The sequence below is a fragment of the Maniola jurtina genome, chromosome 1 (assembly GCF_905333055.1).
Source record: "Maniola jurtina chromosome 1, ilManJurt1.1, whole genome shotgun sequence".
In the NCBI taxonomy this organism is placed as follows: Eukaryota; Metazoa; Arthropoda; class Insecta; order Lepidoptera; family Nymphalidae; genus Maniola; species Maniola jurtina.
The window spans coordinates 7,299,561-7,318,131 of record NC_060029.1 but is presented as its reverse complement, the minus strand read 5'-3'; the positions used below and the strand labels follow the sequence as shown (position 1 = coordinate 7,318,131).

At 37.7% G+C, this 18,571-nt stretch overlaps 1 protein-coding gene across 8 annotated transcripts in view; it reads right to left on the bottom strand.

Moving 5' to 3' along the window:
• LOC123868128 (LIM/homeobox protein Lhx3) overlaps positions 1-18,571 on the bottom strand; it is a 47,440-nt gene that overhangs the window by 6,135 nt on the left and 22,734 nt on the right. Inside the window, exons 1-4 of one of the 8 annotated variants that reach the window (XM_045910539.1) lie at positions 3,517-3,638; positions 2,036-2,210; positions 886-1,094; positions 42-243 (exon numbers count right to left, since the gene is read on the bottom strand). In XM_045910539.1, coding sequence (XP_045766495.1) covers positions 42-243; positions 886-1,094; positions 2,036-2,210; positions 3,517-3,613 — 683 coding nt within the window. In that variant the 5' untranslated portion in view covers positions 3,614-3,638. Of the gene's footprint in view, positions 1-41; positions 244-885; positions 1,095-2,035; positions 2,211-3,465; positions 3,639-18,571 lie in introns of those variants that run through there. The other 7 variants (XM_045910549.1, XM_045910558.1, XM_045910515.1 and 4 more) reach the window with 7 other exon arrangements.

Sequence of the window (18,571 nt, the reverse complement as noted above, 5' to 3'; positions counted from 1 at the left end):
TAAAAGCTGGCTCCACAAGTGGGTATTGCTATTTTGCTCACCTATTCTGAAACCAGACTTGAACGACGCGCATGTCGAGGCCGGTATCCTGGGCCAGCTGCTCTCGCACGTGCCGCGCTGGCTTCGGACTACTGCTGTACGCGCTTTTGAGTGTTTCTAGCTGCTTGGCAGTTATCGTGGTTCGCGGTCGTTTGCTTGCGGCGTCCCCGTCTAAGGAGCCCTCACCTGCGACAGACAAATCACCTATAAATGCATATTATAAAAGACTTCATAGTAATTCTGTACATTAATGCCAGTTTGATACTATTTAGGGAAACATCCCGGCTTAGAACAAAATCCCACGTTCAGATCGATCCATCCGTTTGAATACGACGACGCCACAGACAGACCGACGCACATTGGGTGAAACTTGTAAATTATCGTTCTTTGCGTAGGTCTGAGCTTATAAAATTTTAATAATCAGTAGGTACTCAACCTTGGCTTGTAAAGCTAAAAGCAATGGTTTGGCACTGTGCTATTCTTTTTTATAGCTCTAAATTACTTCGTCTCTGTCTGTCTGTGTAGGCCTTTAGCTAAAAAGCTGATATGCCCGAGATTCGTCCACGTGGATTTAAGTTTTTTTAAATCCCGTGGAAATCTTTGATTTTCCGTGATAAAAAGTAGCATACGTGTTAATTAATTAATTAATTAATCTATCTCTATTCCAAATTTCTAGCCAAATCCGTCCATATTTATAGTATCCATATTAATTGAACTATTACAAGTAGTGTAAGCTGTTCTTTTATGTCTCTTTGACCTTGGACGCTATTGATTCCACCATGACGCCTAAACTACTGGTCCAATATTGATAAATCAGGTGTCAATACAAATGGTTGAGTTATTTACCTTTCGCTCTCGCCGCTTCATAGTCAGGCTTACAAACGAGCTTGCCGTCCTCCATGAGGTAGAACTCGTCTCCCGTGTTCAAGGTCCTCGCGCACGCGGCGCACGCAAAGCACCTGAGGTGATAAACGTGCGACTGCGCTCTCCGCACCACCTGCGTCGGCGGGATGCCTTGCCCGCAGCCCGCACACTTCGTGCCGAAGCGCCTGGGACAACAGCCGCAACCAACAACATTATCAAAGAGACAAAAATATCTCCCTGCATCGTACTGAGGATCTTGACCCCTTTCCATTAATCATATATTGGTACTTAGGAGTTCATTGGGAAATAAGACGGTAGGTTCGCAGATCTTTCCGCATACAATAGTGACTAACACACTGTACCTACATTGTACAATTATGTATTCTGAGCTAACACTTAGGTAAGTTTGTACTGTAATTATTATCAGGATGTTTGTGATAAGTAGTAACTGGGACCGACGGCTTAGCATGCTTTTCGAGAGACCGAAGAAACGAAAAGCCAAATTCGGGCTTCTAAAGTCACAATCACCCAACCGGCTACCTTAGTTACAAGAAGGTCAAAACAGCACTTAAATAATATGAAAAATATTGACTTAGGTAATATGCAAGAGCTAATACCTACGTCGCCTCTACCAATTTTTGCGGAAATTAGCAAACTGCCGGTTTTAGTAATCAAAACTTGCAGAAGTTGACTTGCTGTGAGCGTTTACAACTGCACTTGCACAATGCACAGTGTCCGAGTGAACTAGAGTAAGGGAAATCTCGGTTTGATCCTGAATACACGATAATTATGTCAAACATTAGGCTAAAAGTGACGTGAAATCAAAGAAATATAGACGATTCTAGACTACCTAGCGTCAAAATGTAGAAACATTTGACGCCTGTGACGTCGAAGTATCGACTTTCAACCTTCGCGTCGTTACAAGTTCCCTAACTATCATGAACTGTGGTAAACACTCACAGCAAGTCAGCTTGCCAGAGCTAACTTCTATCAGTTTTCTTGCTAAGTACCTACTTGCTAGTGGACACTGGCCATTTTTCATTCTAAGAGCAGAGCCAAGTGAGGGCCGTGATGGATTGAGATGAAGATAATGACTTAGCTTAAAGGTACACGGTTATAATAAGAGGCTTACTTGAAGAAGTCCTCAGTGCAGTAGAGCTGGTTGTTCCTAGCGAAGCACTTGCCAGACAGCATGGCTCGGCACTCGACGCACCGCAAACAGCCCGCGTGCCACGTTCGGTCGGAAACTTTCAGCACATACCGGTCGACTATCATCTCATGACATCCCCCGCACTTTGGAATACTAGCTGCACAAAAGATAAAATTGTTTTTCCTCTTGGAATAAAAAGCTTTGAAGCCTCAGTGGCCTGACTGGGTAGTAAAAAGATTCTTTATTATTTTACAAATGCTTTTGATTTGTCAAATGAATCTACCACTGGTTCGGAATGCCCTTTCCTACTGAGAACAACCAGCAAGGAATTCGGCGGTTGCTATTTTCAAATATGCAATCTTCAATCTGTATATTATATGAAAGAAAAAGCTGCCTGACTGCCTGATTAACGCACAGCTCAAACTACCTGGACTGATCGGGCTTAGGTAAATTTGATTATGACGTAGACACCCGCTAAGAAAGGGTTTTCGAAAATTCAATGCCTAAGTATAGGGGTAAACAGGTGTTTTGAATAATTGTGTAGTCCACGCGGACGAACTCGCGGTACAAATAAGTGTAAGTAAAAAAGAATGTGCTAAATAGCGATGCATTTTAATTTTTACACAACTATTTGCATGCATTTTATTTACACAACAAAAAGGAGTGTAATGTTATCAAGATGTATGTATGTATGTATGAGTTTCTTTGTTCCACCACAACTTCTACACATACGTTATGTCTTGCCTGCGCAGTTAAAACTGCACAAGCAAGATCGAAAACTGCCCAGTCCAATTTTTAGCAACTTTTGGAACTCCGCGGATTACTTGTAAGTACCGTCTTGCCGTCCATACGCACGTAATGTGCAGGTTAGCTCTCAGGTAAGACGGAGCGTGTAGCCGGAGCTTAAAACGTAAGATTTTATGATATGTAAATAATTATGTATTGGCACAAGACCGCGCAGCGTTGAATCTTGGAAGTTTATACAAGAAACGTTCTATCCAGCAAGTTGTGGATATCCATCGGTTGTTAAGACAACAACAGGTATAGTGAGTACATAGGTATGTAGATACATACATAAAAGGTTTATGTAGGGCTTTTTTTATTGCTATAATAGCAATTTCAGTTTATGTATAGTATATATGATACCTACCAGGTACGTACTATCAATATTTCAATATGATTTCAATAAGTATATAGAATTGTAATTAAGTACATAAACAGCTTTTTAGATTCAACTTTAACGAATGATTGCCTAACTTAGTGAGTTTATTGTTTTGTTCCTATAAACAACGTAGGTAGGTATAGGTACCTATTAACAATGCAATTGTTATAATAATAGGTTAGTAGGTACATGGTCCAATATAGGTCCTAGGTAATAGGTGACACGTATTCCCACATTCTCTCACACTCACAAATCACAGCGTAGCACACACATAAGACACATCACGTTTGGAACTACGTACATAGGAGCACTTCGGGTAGGTGTTCGAGTTGTATCGGCGGTACGCGCATGTCCCCGAGGTCGTCCTCCACGCCGGGGTACATCATGGCACCCAACATGATCCGCGGCCGCCCTGAGCCGCTGCGCCCGGCGTACTGTCGCCACCCCACGAACCTACCCCAAACCCTCTTATCAGCACCCTCACGCCATTGGCCAACTCCTCTGTGTTGATAACAGCCAACACGCCTCTCGACCAATCCCAGTATCGGTGGTATCGGGTCCACCCAGCGATCGATTGCAATGAAAATCCGCGTTTCAGTGCGTTTGGTATTGAACGTTTTACACTTGGAGCGTTTAGTTCACAAATTTGGGGCCTCCAATATTCTAAACTTCTGATCTTTGTTTTACTAGATACACGGATGAAGAAATCTAAAAAAATTTTACACTTTTCACAAAAAGAAACGGGGTTTTTAGAACTAAGTATCTATTGGAGGGCAGACGTCAATTCTGTAAGTAGGTAGGTAAGATGAGATTTGCATTTTGCTGAACCACCTCAATACACAAACGTATAAATTAAGCAATGTTTTTTTCCCTGTAGGGTGCCAGTGTATAGGCAAAAATTAAATAGATTTTATCCACTGCATGTACCATGTGTAGGTAACTAAATACGTAGAAAACTTAGTGAGAACAAAAAGTTGCAGCTAAGATAACCTGTCTATCCATTCTTAACTCTTTAGATAGCTAGATACCTATTTTTGAAATCAAAAATATCTAATAGATTTCCTACTTCACGAAAAATAATCATGTAAGTCGTACTTGTAATTTTAAAAGAAAGATAAGTCGTCTCTGCGTAGCACCCTAGACTCGTGCTACGAAGATACCCATAAGATGCTACGTAACGAAATCAACCGTTGGCGCATTTTTACATTAATAAGACATACGTACTGAAGGAAATCTTTTTTCTTCTTTCGAGAATCCTTTTATGACATCGATTAAGTAAGTACTTAAAGGTACCCAGTACAAATAAATAAAATAAAATAAGTAATTAAAATAAGTAAGTAATTACATTTAATTATTAAAAGTTTTATCTCTAAAAATTATCAGTGAATATCATTAGGTTGCGATTACACCCGCAAGTTTTTCTCACGGTATTAGCTTGACGTAATTAATTTGCAATAAATTTACTAATGTAAAAGTACTTAGGAAAGGATCCAAAATCCTTTTTCGCACCGGTAAGCGTAGCGTTGAAAGATCTCCTAAGTAAGTACTAGGTGGACAAACGAGTCGCAAGGAGCCGCTGGATTCAGGCGGCGCCGGACCGTGGCATGTGGAAGTTCCTACAAGAGATGTGTGTCAAGAGATGTCACGACCCTAATATTGGCGTCACTCAGAAAAGCAGGTATTATTTAAATATTTTTATTGAATTATTGGAATGTCCTCTCAAACCAACACAAAAAACATCAGGTTCAATGTGTAGAGGTTATCCGAGAGTTTTAATCTAAACAAACTAATGCCAAAATAAATAATTTAATTAGAGCGTGATTGCTATCACATCATCTAATTATTCAGTTCACAATCCAAATACCGAAAATATGCGATATCGCTCCGAATCTCGGAAGGAGACTGAACTAAAACCTTCGAAACACCCGTATTTATGCAAGTTCAATCTTGTTGGCCTCCTAGCAACAGATTGTATGACATCGAATGAGCCAAATATCGATTTTATCAAACTACCTGCATTAGATAAATTAATAATTTTATATTATTTTTGACAACTCAAATCAATTTTTTAAAATAACCTTACAGTTCGGCCGTCCTGAATTTAACACGTCCTCGTGTTTCTAATAAATCTTGTCATGTCAGTCGCGGGCTTCCTTGCCCTAAGTCAAATCCAAATCATGGGCTATCCTGCCCTCCGTCAAATCATTAAAACCTACCCTTGAACTGCCGAACTCTCAATTTTAATATCAAGTCAACAATAAATCCAAACGACTAACTTCTCATTCGATGTATACAAAATCTGAACCACTCATTGCAAATTACTTTCTAATTCACAAAAGACTAAATTATTAAAAAAAACTAAAAATTTTAATCACCAAATCAAACTCAATAAAAAATTTAATCGAATGTGGGTTGTTTACAAAAAGATACCAAAGCGAAATTAAGACAACGTGAGACACATCCCACTTCTGAATTATTGGCGTCACTCAGAAAAGCAGGTATTATTTAAATATTTTTATTGAATTATTGGAATGTCCTCTCAAACCAACACAAAAAACATCAGGTTCAATGTGTAGAGGTTATCCGAGAGTTTTAATCTAAACAAACTAATGCCAAAATAAATAATTTAATTAGAGCGTGATTGCTATCACATCATCTAATTATTCAGTTCACAATCCAAATACCGAAAATATGCGATATCGCTCCGAATCTCGGAAGGAGACTGAACTAAAACCTTCGAAACACCCGTATTTATGCAAGTTCAATCTTGTTGGCCTCCTAGCAACAGATTGTATGACATCGAATGAGCCAAATATCGATTTTATCAAACTACCTGCATTAGATAAATTAATAATTTTATATTATTTTTGACAACTCAAATCAATTTTTTAAAATAACCTTACACTAAGCTACAGTATAAAGAACAAATACTCATTCTATTCCTCAGCAATGGGGAATATAAAGCGGAGAAATACGTAACAATACTATAAAATATAGGTTTTTAGGAACTTCCTCGACGAATAGGTAGCTACAAACAATAAATCTGTAACGCAATCCGGCCTAGACCGTGGTCAAGCGTGTCCCGACGCAATGAATTATACAAGTGAGCGCGAGGGCACCGGCGTGTGCGACTTTACGAGCACATAAATCACTGTGCACCGTCTCTCCTGTGCAAATCCCTTCGGGATCGATTTGCAGCCCTAGCATTGAAACACCCATGTTTTATATCGGATATACCTACCATAGTAAGTAGGCCTGTAAGTTTTATAGTAAAAATAGGAAAATCATGGAGTAGATAATCAATTCGACTGTATGTCGTGATAGAATTTTGCCAAGTTATCCTTTGACTGTGATCTCACCTGGTGGTAAGTAATGATGCAGACTAAAATGGAAATGGGTTAAGTTGGAAAAGGTATGGCAGTTTCATTAAACCCATAACTCTAATCGGTTTCTACGCGACATTGTGCCGAAACGTTGTATCGCTTGGCGGCACGGCTTTGCCAGTAGGATGGTAACTAGCAATTGCAATGGCCGAAGCCTCCCATCAGACAACTAGTAGTAAGTAAGTAGGTACATGAGAGAAACCTATAGATATACTATAGGTAGGTATATCAGAGAAACCTATAGGTATATAAGTAAAAATTGATTGCAGCATGTATGACAGAGGCTCTATCGATTTGGCTGATTTGTTTTTTTGTGGTCATAATTTTTGTCAGAATCAGGTTTGTGTGAAAAAAAATTGTAAAGTCCACCAGTAAAGCCGGGAGGGTATTTAGGTATACCAACCTCAATACACTTCTCATTTTCTTCCTTAGTCAATAACACCTGTAAGAAGCGGAGGCGAGCCGCGACTGGCTATTATACTATTTCACCTGGACAATAATTATAGGTATCTATGCATTATTGTTCATTCTTTGTTACAATAATAATGATGTGTGAAACGTAACGTATTCGTAGCAGTGTGTATCGCAAAGTCGTAGCGCGTACCGCAACGCCGCGCCGTAGCGCGTACCACAACGTCTCACGCCGTTGCGCGTACCGAAACGTTGTTGTAGCCCTAGCGTAGCTTCACGTAGAATAGTGAAAACTTATACGTAACATATTACATACCGTATGTGATTTCCTATGATAGCGGTGGTGTGATGTGAAATAAGCGGACGTCGGTCAACGCCTTTTCCGTCCAGTTATAATGTTGGTTTGTGGCTATGTGATGGCACCGTTATAGAATAATTATTACTAAGGTCAACATAGTGGCAAACCGATAGACATCAACTGCTGGACATAGATCTCCTGTAGGAACTCCCAAAAGCTGTGGTTGCACCGCCTGACTCCTTACAAATCGTTAACGACCTAGTGAGGGGTCTGCTAATGCTATGCTTTCTGGTCGCCATTCCAGCAAAAGATGCTGAATACCAAAGGGATCCATCGTCTATCGATACTTCACACTATGTGCGCACCCATCGACGTAGATCTCAAAAACGCTAGGAAACTGCACCGTCTTGTTTCAATGGACCGCTGAAGTTGGGCAATGGACACCGTTTCAATGAAATTATTATGAGGAGCTACGTTGCGTTACGTTTTTTTATAGGCTAGCGCTTGGCTGCAATCAGACCAACTGGCTAGTGACGATGCAGCTCAAGATTGAGCACGCTTGCCTAGAAGATGCCTGTTCACTCTTGACATATTTTTCACCAACAACAGTTCCTGAATTTCCTTGTACTTAGGTAACTTAGGTGAGCAATAACCATGATCATCAAGATTAAGGAGTTGGATCACAAAGATAATTAAGTCCGAGGTTCCTTGATCGATTTAAAAAATTTAAAATGGGTCTCGAAACCTCGAAGAAGTTTATGCACATACCTAAATAGAAAAGAAAAAAAGATTGAGAACCTCCTGCTTTTTGGAAGTCGGTTAGAAACAGATTTTCTTTGAATCCCATGATACAAAATTTCAAAACACGAAATATCAATATGGAGTAGGTATTCGTACATTGCTCATATTTAGTTGTATAATTGCGGAGGGTGGTCGCGTGCTTCCCCTGGGCCGCGGCGCGTGCGGCGAGGGTCGCAGCACTGCAGGAGCTTCTTGCCGATAATCTGCACATCGGATGCGACAGCCGCCTACTCGACCGGAATCGATTTTAGACCTGGTAAAGCTTTTCTCTTCCACTTTTGAATATAACTGACTAGATGATGCCCATGACTTTGTCCGATTGGATTCAACTTTTTGAAAAATCCCAATAATCTATCTATAGCAACAGGATAAAGTTGAAAACTAAAACCCGACTATGATCGTCTTAATAAACGCTGAAATATTATAGAAAAATTGTTTTTCTGTCGCTTGGTACTTATATTTTAATGTTGTAGTACATTTTCTGCTTATTCATTTGACATCCCACTTGATACAATAGCAAAAAAAATTTTAGACCCCACTTTTTTGATGTAGCATCCGTTAGGTGATTTTTTTTCGTATAAATATATCACCCGGGCCTTTTCATCAAAATCGGCCCAGTAGTTTAGGTGCTACGGTAGAACACATAAAATCTGGATACAAACATAAATACATACCTAAGTACATACATACATAGACTACTAAAATCATAACTCTTCCTTTTGGCTTTGCCGTAGTCGAGTAAAAAGGCATTTCACCGACATATTTTCATCTCAGAAAATCTAAGAGTTCCAGAATAAAAAGTAGCCTATATCCGTATACCTAAGGTATGCAAACTATAATTTCTGTAGGTACTTATATCAAAAAAATGATGTCCACGACTTCATCCACATGGATAAAAATCTTTTATATTTTTTTAATAGTCGTACCTACGTATGTCTATTAAGCATGCCTTAACCTAAGCTAGACAGATAAAATTTGTCACATAATTTTTGGTTTCCCCAAAGATATAATTTCTAGAGCGCGTGGCGCGCCCTCGATTATGGTGTTACGTTACTATGGGAAAATAGTTATCGTATGAGACCATCGCACACAAACCCCTCAAAACATTTGCAATAGGTAGGTACTCGATACGTGTACAAATAGAAAAACATTGTTTATCATTTTCAAAATTAGATACAATGTAACTATAATTGGTTCCTCCTGAATTGCGACTTAGCGTCATATGAATTCGGACCTTATTCTAATTTTTGATGTTAGCGCCGTCTGTCTATAAAATTGTAAAATTTTAGCACGAAGTTTTTATACGGAAAATAAAGCAGGCGCTTTTCCTCTCTCTTGCCGCGTGCGCACTTAAAAGGTAGGTACCTATTTAATTTTATTTTTACTATTTGAGTAATTTTAGTCCTTGCTCGATATTTATGATCGTACGGCGTACCTACTTAGTAAATATAATAAATTCGTTATCTTGGTTTAACTGTACCTACCTACCTACCTATTGATGGGAAACCAGAAAATGCACCAGGGTGATAACAATTTACGAAGTAGGTCCATAAACGTAGGTATGAAGTAGATCCCGTCAACCCACATCACAACCGCGTGGTGGCTCTGTACTCCATATTCCTTTTATCAGAGTATTTCTTTGCTTAAAATTGGTAAATCAAAATACCATTTATTTAAAAAAATATTCGCATAACAACATTAGAATGAATAATTACGAGCGTATGACACGGCCGAGCACTCCCGCCCACTGCGAACGGGACTATAATTCGATAATGTCTCTGTTATCTGATTATGTTGGAACCGAAAAATTATATCGCCCTGTAATTAGATTAAAATGCAATTTAGAGATGCGCGACAGGCGGCACGCGACGGCGACTCGCCCAGAGACGCTTTATGGCATTTTAGCTGTGGGGCGTAGACTTAGTGCTTTACTCAAAACCACAGAATATTTTAGTAGTACATAGTACTTTCCAGGTTAAATTTTGACAACCTTCCTGTGTGAAAAGTGCTATAAAGATGACTGTTAGGGGGTTTTGATATAATTTCTAAATCGTCATTGGTCTGGTGTGAGGTTGGGCCGTAGCCAATTAATTACCACCACCCTACTAGCAAAGCGGAACCACCAAAAGATTTAACATTCCAGTACGTTGCCACTTTGAAACTGATTAAATGTTTATAAAACTATCATACCTAGCCTTTCTTGCATGTTAGTGCGGTTCCATCTTAGATCACATCATCGTTTACCAACACGTGGGATTTAAATCAAGGGCTAACTTGTATCCGAATTAAAAAATAATAAAAACAATGAGAGTCGCTGCTAAGCGCTAACCATGGATGTAGGAAGTAATAATTCGTATTACTTACCTACGTCTATAATCTTTGACGTTCGATGTTCGGCGCTTACTTGTTAGAGAATAAAATAATCATAATATAATAAAAGTTTCTACTGAGTCAGTCAAAAAATATAACAATGATAGGTAATGATGAAATTCGTGTAGATCGATTAGATATCAAGTTATTTTACAATTTGTTATAACTTAGTAAATAATACGTAAATAATACCTATTCAGTGACAAGAATAGTAGGAAATCATCTTGAAGCTGTATTGCTATTTCATTCGCAAGGCGTTACTTACTAGGTAAGTAACTTATAATATTATAGTGGGCATCATTGGTAGAGACACATTGAGATATTGCAAGATAAATGCAATCCTAGAAGGCTACGAGCATCGTAATAATCGGTTATTACTTATTACGTATAATAAAAAATAATGCCATAATTAATTCAAAATAACCTTAGCATTCTGAATCATCTTGTGTATGACCATTAAATTGTTTTATATTTATCTATCTATTAAAATAAGTGAAGTTTTTGCATAAATGTTTTAAAGCTTTACATAAAATTATACCTTTTTATGTTAAGTTATTTTATAATACATACTAACTATTGTGTAGACCGTATAATAAATATGTGACAGGTCAAGATGGCAATCGGGGTGGTGTAAAATATGTAGGTACACTTTTTTAAGGCTATAAATTAAATAGTTAAATAAATAAAGGACTTCGTCTGTGTTGGTGTTAGTTGGCGGACGTGCTCTGCCTTTTTGGAGTGCTTTTTTTTTTTTTTGTTAAAACTGACTGGAAAGCGCTCTAAAGGGGTGCCGTGCGTATGTCGGCGAGCGCCGGCACAGACGGGGTGCATACTTGTATAGTTTCCCTAACTTGTTACAAATAACTACAAACTTGACATTGGCTAATCTTTGTAAAGCCAGACGAGAGAGCAAAAAAAAAATTTTTTTATAGAAACACGACACGTGGCTCCTATAAAACTTAAAGCTAGCCTTATATATGAAAGGCATGATAATATGAAGAATTCACACAGCAGGACGCGCATAATATACTCGTACCTAATAATATAGGAGTCGAGTTCTGCAGTCGTTGGCGTTGTGTTCTGCATCGTACCATGCACATTACAATTTCCTCCTTCTCTCTTCTCCTGGACGACAGTGGGAGCGAACGACAACTTAATCAAAGATACCATAATATTATAATTGAACATCTATCTATACCTATATCACCACCATCTTTCCGCCTTTCGGCTGTCGTCAAAGTTGCGTCCTTACAAATCGCACACGCGTACACGCGCGCTCAATGTGACATTCTGCCATGCTGCTACTCGTCGAGGGCCTTTAATTAAGACATCACATACGAAACCCACGGACAATGAAGTTCATTGTCCGATGAAGGCGCATTCATAACAGCTCTATCTTTTTTTTTTTTTTGTCGGCACTATAGGCAGCAAAAACCATAAAATCAAAACTTATAAAACAAACACTGCGAGCTGTCATCGCTCCCTTCAAAACCAGTCCCCCCACTTATTAAAATTAATAAGTGGGCCCTCGTCTGTATTAATGATCGCACTGTGTCAATAGCGTAGTAATATATTTAGCAAACAACGTTAACCATGCTATGGTTAACATTAAACCAGAGCAGGCCCATAATTCGCTGAATTGCATCTCTAGCCTATTATAACAAGTGGGTACAGTCAATAAAACAACTTTATCCTACCTAAACCTAGAAATTATATAGATTCGTTATTACGAATTCTTATTCTGTCATTTTTTTTTAATGACTAGTTTTTTCGCGTGATATAATTTAAACCTAGTCTACTAGCTGAAGTCTGCGACTTCATCCGCGTGGATTTAGGATTTAATATCCGTGAAACTCTGGTATTTGGGGATATAAAGTAGCTTTTGTCACTCTCTAGGTCTTTATATCCACTATCCATGCAAAAAAATCACGCCGATCCGTTGCATTGTTGCGGTGTGATTGAAGTGTAAGCCAATAAACCAACAAAAAAACACACTTTCGCCTTTATAATATGGGTAGTCATATTATAGGTAGTGATAGCACTCGAAGATAATGTAGCTATATATATAGGTCTCTATCACTGAAATAATTTTTAAAATCAGTCATAAGTTCCGGAGATAAACTTAGAAACTTTAGATTTAACTTGATTCCGATCTCAATTTGTGATAATGAAGATAAGTATAAGATAGGACACAATATATCTGGATTCTGGAATAAGTAGAACTTTGTACCTACTGATAGGAAAAATACCTAATGGGATATGGATTCATGGAAAAATAATTTCAGTAGCGTTTTAGGTAAGTACTTACTTTATTAGATTTCTGCATCACAAATTACTACTTAGTAAATTTAATTTCACTATTTCAACAAAGCTATTAAATTAAACTTAGCCGCCTACTTCTAAAAATAAAGGTAGGTAGTGGGTACCTTCCTAATAACTTGAAATCGTTTGGAATGGAAACTTAATTTGCTATGTAAAACGTTACTCTTAAAGACTATAAAAATAAAATGGAAGCTTCCACCCGTAAGTAAGACGGATACTCACTGTCTTAGTTTTTGCACAGCCAAAAATTATACAAACTCTAAAGCTTTGATCTAGTTAGGTATATTTGCCGACCACTACGGGCCCGACTGAGGGTAACCGACGGAAGAGGGACGCTTGTTTACTCGGCAAATATTTTTAATAAGCGCACCAACATTATTTGTCTTATAATGAATTAATATGAGCGCTCGTAAGTCATAACTCGTAACGAGAGAGCACGAAAGTTTTCTCATAAGGTTATTGTAGAGACTTATTTCTTTCGCATCGAATGTTAGCTGCAACTGTGAGAAATAAGAATCAGGTTACAAGTTGGAACGCAATCCACATTGTTTTGGTGCGAACGAGTTTTCGGTTAATGAGGTACATTAAGAAGAAAGCGGCGAGCATGACGCAACCGTGACGAGTCGCCAGCACCCGCAAGCCTGCCACTCGGTGTTCGTTCGCTGAAATCGAATCTCGTACGCATGCCGAGAACTATACTCCACATTTAGTCATGCTTGCTCGCACCCAATGCCCTAATAAGACAAAATCAAAAAGTGTTTCAACTTTCATTGGCAAAAACGACAATAAAATCAGTTTGGAACGGAAAACTTGTTTTAAGTATATCCAATTTGAGTAGCTTATTGATACTCATAGGCTAGGTACAAATTACAATGTCCGTAAATATCCACTAGGTAACTAAGTTGTAAATACAAGGTTAATAATTTGTATCGTATTTTACGGTAGCTTAGATAAATTGATTGCTAGTGATAAAAAATAAAATGTACCTAGAGTTGAGAACACTTATATTTCGTTTTGCGGATAAATAAAACATACCAAGATTCGAAATTATTAAGATAGATATAATGTATCTTGTTAGATATAAGATAATAATTAACCGATATTTTTATCAAACCGCCATATAATATAAACCTAGCAAGTAACAACACTTATGTAACTTAACTGGTATATTACCCATCAACATTCGAGTAAAATAGTTTCAAGCAATCTAAAATCCTCTGCATTTCTTTTTATCATTTTTTCAATCGAGCCTAAGATGCAACTTTTTGGTATTATTACAATCAAAGTTTATAATTACTTATATAATAATGTTAACGAAACAATCAATTCATTACTCAAAGAAACAAAAACCCACACAAAAACCTTCATCTTTGTTCTTCAATATTTATCAAAGATAATTAACAATTATGTTAATTATTTATGTAGATAATTATATCAATCGACATTTCAATTATCATTGTAAGTCTGCTACAGACCCATATTTTAAGTTATCTTAGAGTGGCTGTAAATTTCATTTGATAACATTATATTTGAAAATTATTATTTATTCAAGTGAGATGTAAATTGTAATGTATGGTCAAAGATAACTAACTTATCTATACTAACTTTACCTATACTTGATAAGAAATCGTAATTATGTTATTCTGATTAGTTATAGTATTCTATAGTAAAAGATCTGTAATTGCAGCTGCAAACACCTACAGTCCTACACATAAAATCAAAACAACAATAATATTTCTTCTGAAGGGTTAGAGCTAACCACAGAAATCCAAATAATACTATGAGCTAACCGATTACGAACCATTGCTTCCTCTTCACGTTCACAACAACAGAAAAAAGTTAGCATAACTAACGGGACGGTTCTAAAAAACTTTTAATGCTAGTTTTTATTCACAGTTTTTGTTGATGTTTATAGTGAAATAAATTCACACGATTGCTGTGCCTAAGTATAAAAGTTTCCGGAGACGTGATTGCTCGCAGCCTGCAGATAAAATTAATGATTCAGATTTAAAAATATACAAGCAGGTGACTTCAATGATAAATCTATTATAATATTATTTTGTTATGCTCCTAGGTCCTAGGGTGTAAAGGTTGGTAATGCTCAATAAACTGTTACACGTAACTAAGGGAAACGCTTTACTTGGATCCGTTGAGGAATTCCTTTTTTCACGTCTGCAGATCCTTGTTTTTCAGGATTTCGTACCCGAAGGGTGCCAACGGGACCCTATTACCTATTACTAAGACTCCGATATCCGTCCGTTCGTCTGTCTGTCAGCGGGCTGTATCTCGTGAACCGTAATCGGTAGAGCGTTGACATTTCACAATAATACACATTGTTCACACAATGTGTATTATTTCTGTTGCGACTGTAACAACAAAATATAATAAAAAATTCAAAATAGCCGCCATAAAAATTAAAAAAAAGTATAATTTTCTGTACGATGGTACAAGACGACTTATACCTTTCCGCATGCGAGTCTAATTCGCACTTACTGATTTTTTTTAATTTTGAATAAAATAAAATAAAAATATTTTTTATTCAATTTAAACTTTTAAAAGTACCTACCTACTTTTGGTTCTGTAAACAAGAGTATGATATACGTCTACTTATCTACTAATTACATACGTAAAGTATGAAGGGGATAATATCCGGAACGAATGATCTAATTCTGAAAACGTTTTCACTGTTACATTATCCTCGAATGCTGCAGGCTAAAATTATTACCTAAGTAGGTATATCACCCGGACTGTTGACGGTTTCGAGACCCGAAGTCACAGACAAAAGCTAGTCTTGTGCATAGCAATTAGATAATGATTTTAACTGAATAATTCAGACAATAATGATACTAAAGAGTATTATTAGGGCACAATGTAATCATCATTATCTACTGATGCAAATGGTTAGATACTGTGACGTGGTTTTTGTTTCGCCCTTGTAACCTTTTCGATGAAGTGGCGTCGCGTGCGCGTGCGCTTATTTACCTAAGTAGCTTAATATGCCGACGTTATTGTTGCAGTTTAATATAACTACTTACCAGTCGTCACACGATCTTTGGTAAAGGGAAACACGCCATCTCACAGTTTGAAGGATGATTTACGCGAGTCCGTGCTTGGTCCAAGCCGTGCCGTTCGAGGAACGTCCGACGCGCACACGATTCCCGGATTGCAATTTTATATGAAGAAACGTATCGCGGAAGAGGCTTGGAGACTCGGACATGGCACGGTCTTATGTAACCTACACCAATCCGTGTGTCTCGGACGTGGCACGATTTGGGCCCGGCTCGGTCTAAGTGAATAATCCTTAAAGGATGGACCTAACTGAGCCCGAGCCATGGATAGACCGTAGACGCCGTGGGTCCTTCACATAAAATACTAATCCGTGCGTCGTACGTTCGTCGCGCCGCACATGTTCCTTGAAGAACCGTTTATTTTATACAAAGCATTCGTGCCTGGACAGGGGCACACGGTTCAAACGAAGACGCTAGAACCTGCTGCGCCTGTGCCCTATACAGTGTGCAATGAATCAACAACTGCCCGACTGTAGCACAGCCTGGCTCATATTCAATCAAGCCTACAACTTAGGGCAAACTAAATGTTGTATACCTGTATAGAGTCTCCCTTAGTTACACGGGGAATTTTTAGTGGACTATCTAAATAATAAACCCAAAGCAGGGGTGGTTTAGCCCGTTATTTAGTACGGAAATCCTACCAACCACATTTATTTCAAACTGCAAGATAGTAGCAAGGACCGACCGGTAGGAAATCATAAAACACAAGAGGTGCAAATCAGGATGGATCAGCTGTCATGGGGAGATGCGGCGGGCGCGTGGCGAAGCCCTGCGGGGCTTCGTGACGTCAGCCGCATCTGCCCGACAGATGGCGCCGCGCCCGTCCACCCGGACGCCACAGATAATATCGCACGCACGCTAACACTCCCCGCCAATTTGACATAGTGTCCATGACTGTATGAGCGTTTATAAATCACCAAATGATCGATACAAATTAATTACACTTATGGAACAAAAGTTGCTATGCTCTATAGCTTCTTTCCAATACTCCGAATAGGTGAAAATGGCCGCTACCTACCTACTTGAGATTATAGAACGCCTGCATTAGCCTACGATATCTCTAAAATATAATATACCTATTGATATGTATATATTAATAAAATAGTAAAATTCGACTCCAAGCTAACATACTTACTTACCCTAGAATTAATATTATTAACTTTACTACTTACCTATAAATAGATATAGTTACCTACTTACAAATTATTCAAAGAATCATCCTCTGGAAAACTGTACTAGTTCCAGAGTTTTCCAAACATTTTCAAAAGATTATTTGCTGTAGAACCAACCGTAGGGCTACAGAAATCTAGAGGTGCGTCCAGATTCCAGACCATATAAATACACAATCCATTCTTATTTTTAAAAAAAATGTGCGCTCGTTCGTTCCTTCTTTACCTATGCTTCTGATTAAACAATGCAAAAAAGTAGGTATACACGATATTTTATCCAATATTACCTACATACTATATTGGGTAAAGCCCTCATTATAGAAAGGTACATTATATAAGCCGTGTATAAAGCCATAGGGCCATTGATATAAATGACTAAGTATAGTATATAAGTCAATGCATAGGACAGATTTCTGACTCAGATAGACAAACAAGTAGGTCGTGACGCTGGTGCAGGCATAAAAACCAACTGCGTAACGCTATGGTGTAACAATTCATTGCTACGTCGTATCTCGTACCTAGGTAGGTACTTAGGTACTGACTTTGCACGCGATTTTCTTCACCTCGTGAGAAATTCTAGGATTCCATTCCATGGACATGTAACCTTCACCTCTTCTATACTTATACTTAATGAAAAAATTATACTTAGGTTAAAACGGTTTGCAAAACTAAAAGATCGTAGCTTTTGGCGGACAAGACAAATGAAACAAAACACGACTTTCCTGCCATATTGATTTTTAAATTATACATCCAAAATATCTGTTCAACTTTGATGACCTCCCCATTTCCTTATTTTTTAAGAAAAAAAAACATATTCGTAGTTTACTCAATGCGGTCTTAAGAGGAAAACCTATGCGAATGACATTGACGATTTCCCCTTCAAACTAGCAATTTTGACATGTCATGACCCTCTATTGACAATTAATCAAGCAGACATTTCAATCTGCGAAATTTACGCGGACTTTTAGTATTTTGACGTAGGAGGGTAAAAGATCCAGTAAATGAACGAATAAGGACTACCCTGACTTTGACCTAAAATTAAGATTTATGAGAATCGTTCTATATATAATTTTTATATTTTTTTTTATCTGTGTCTATACACAGTAGGTATACACTCTTAAATTATTTAAATATCAAAAACGCAAAAAAATGCGTGGTATTAATTATTATAAATTATTTTATTTAACAAAAGGATAAATTGCCAGTAAATGAACTGGGAATTTCAGTGAATGAACGAACTCTATCTAGTGCATAAACTCTCGATTCCTATTAATAAATTCTTAAGTATATTTTCGGCTTGGAATTTTAAAAAAAATGTCAGATTTTCAGTTTTTGACTTATTGTATATTTTTTTCTACATTTTGCGCGATAAATCAAAAACTATTTTACATAATAATAATAAATAAAACCTGTTTTAGAATGTATAATACAGCCCTTTCATATGATATTATCCCCTTTGGTATAGTTATCTTAGTTTGAAAGTCACCTAAATTTTCTGGAAAACAGTCCAAATGACTACAGAGAAAATGAAACT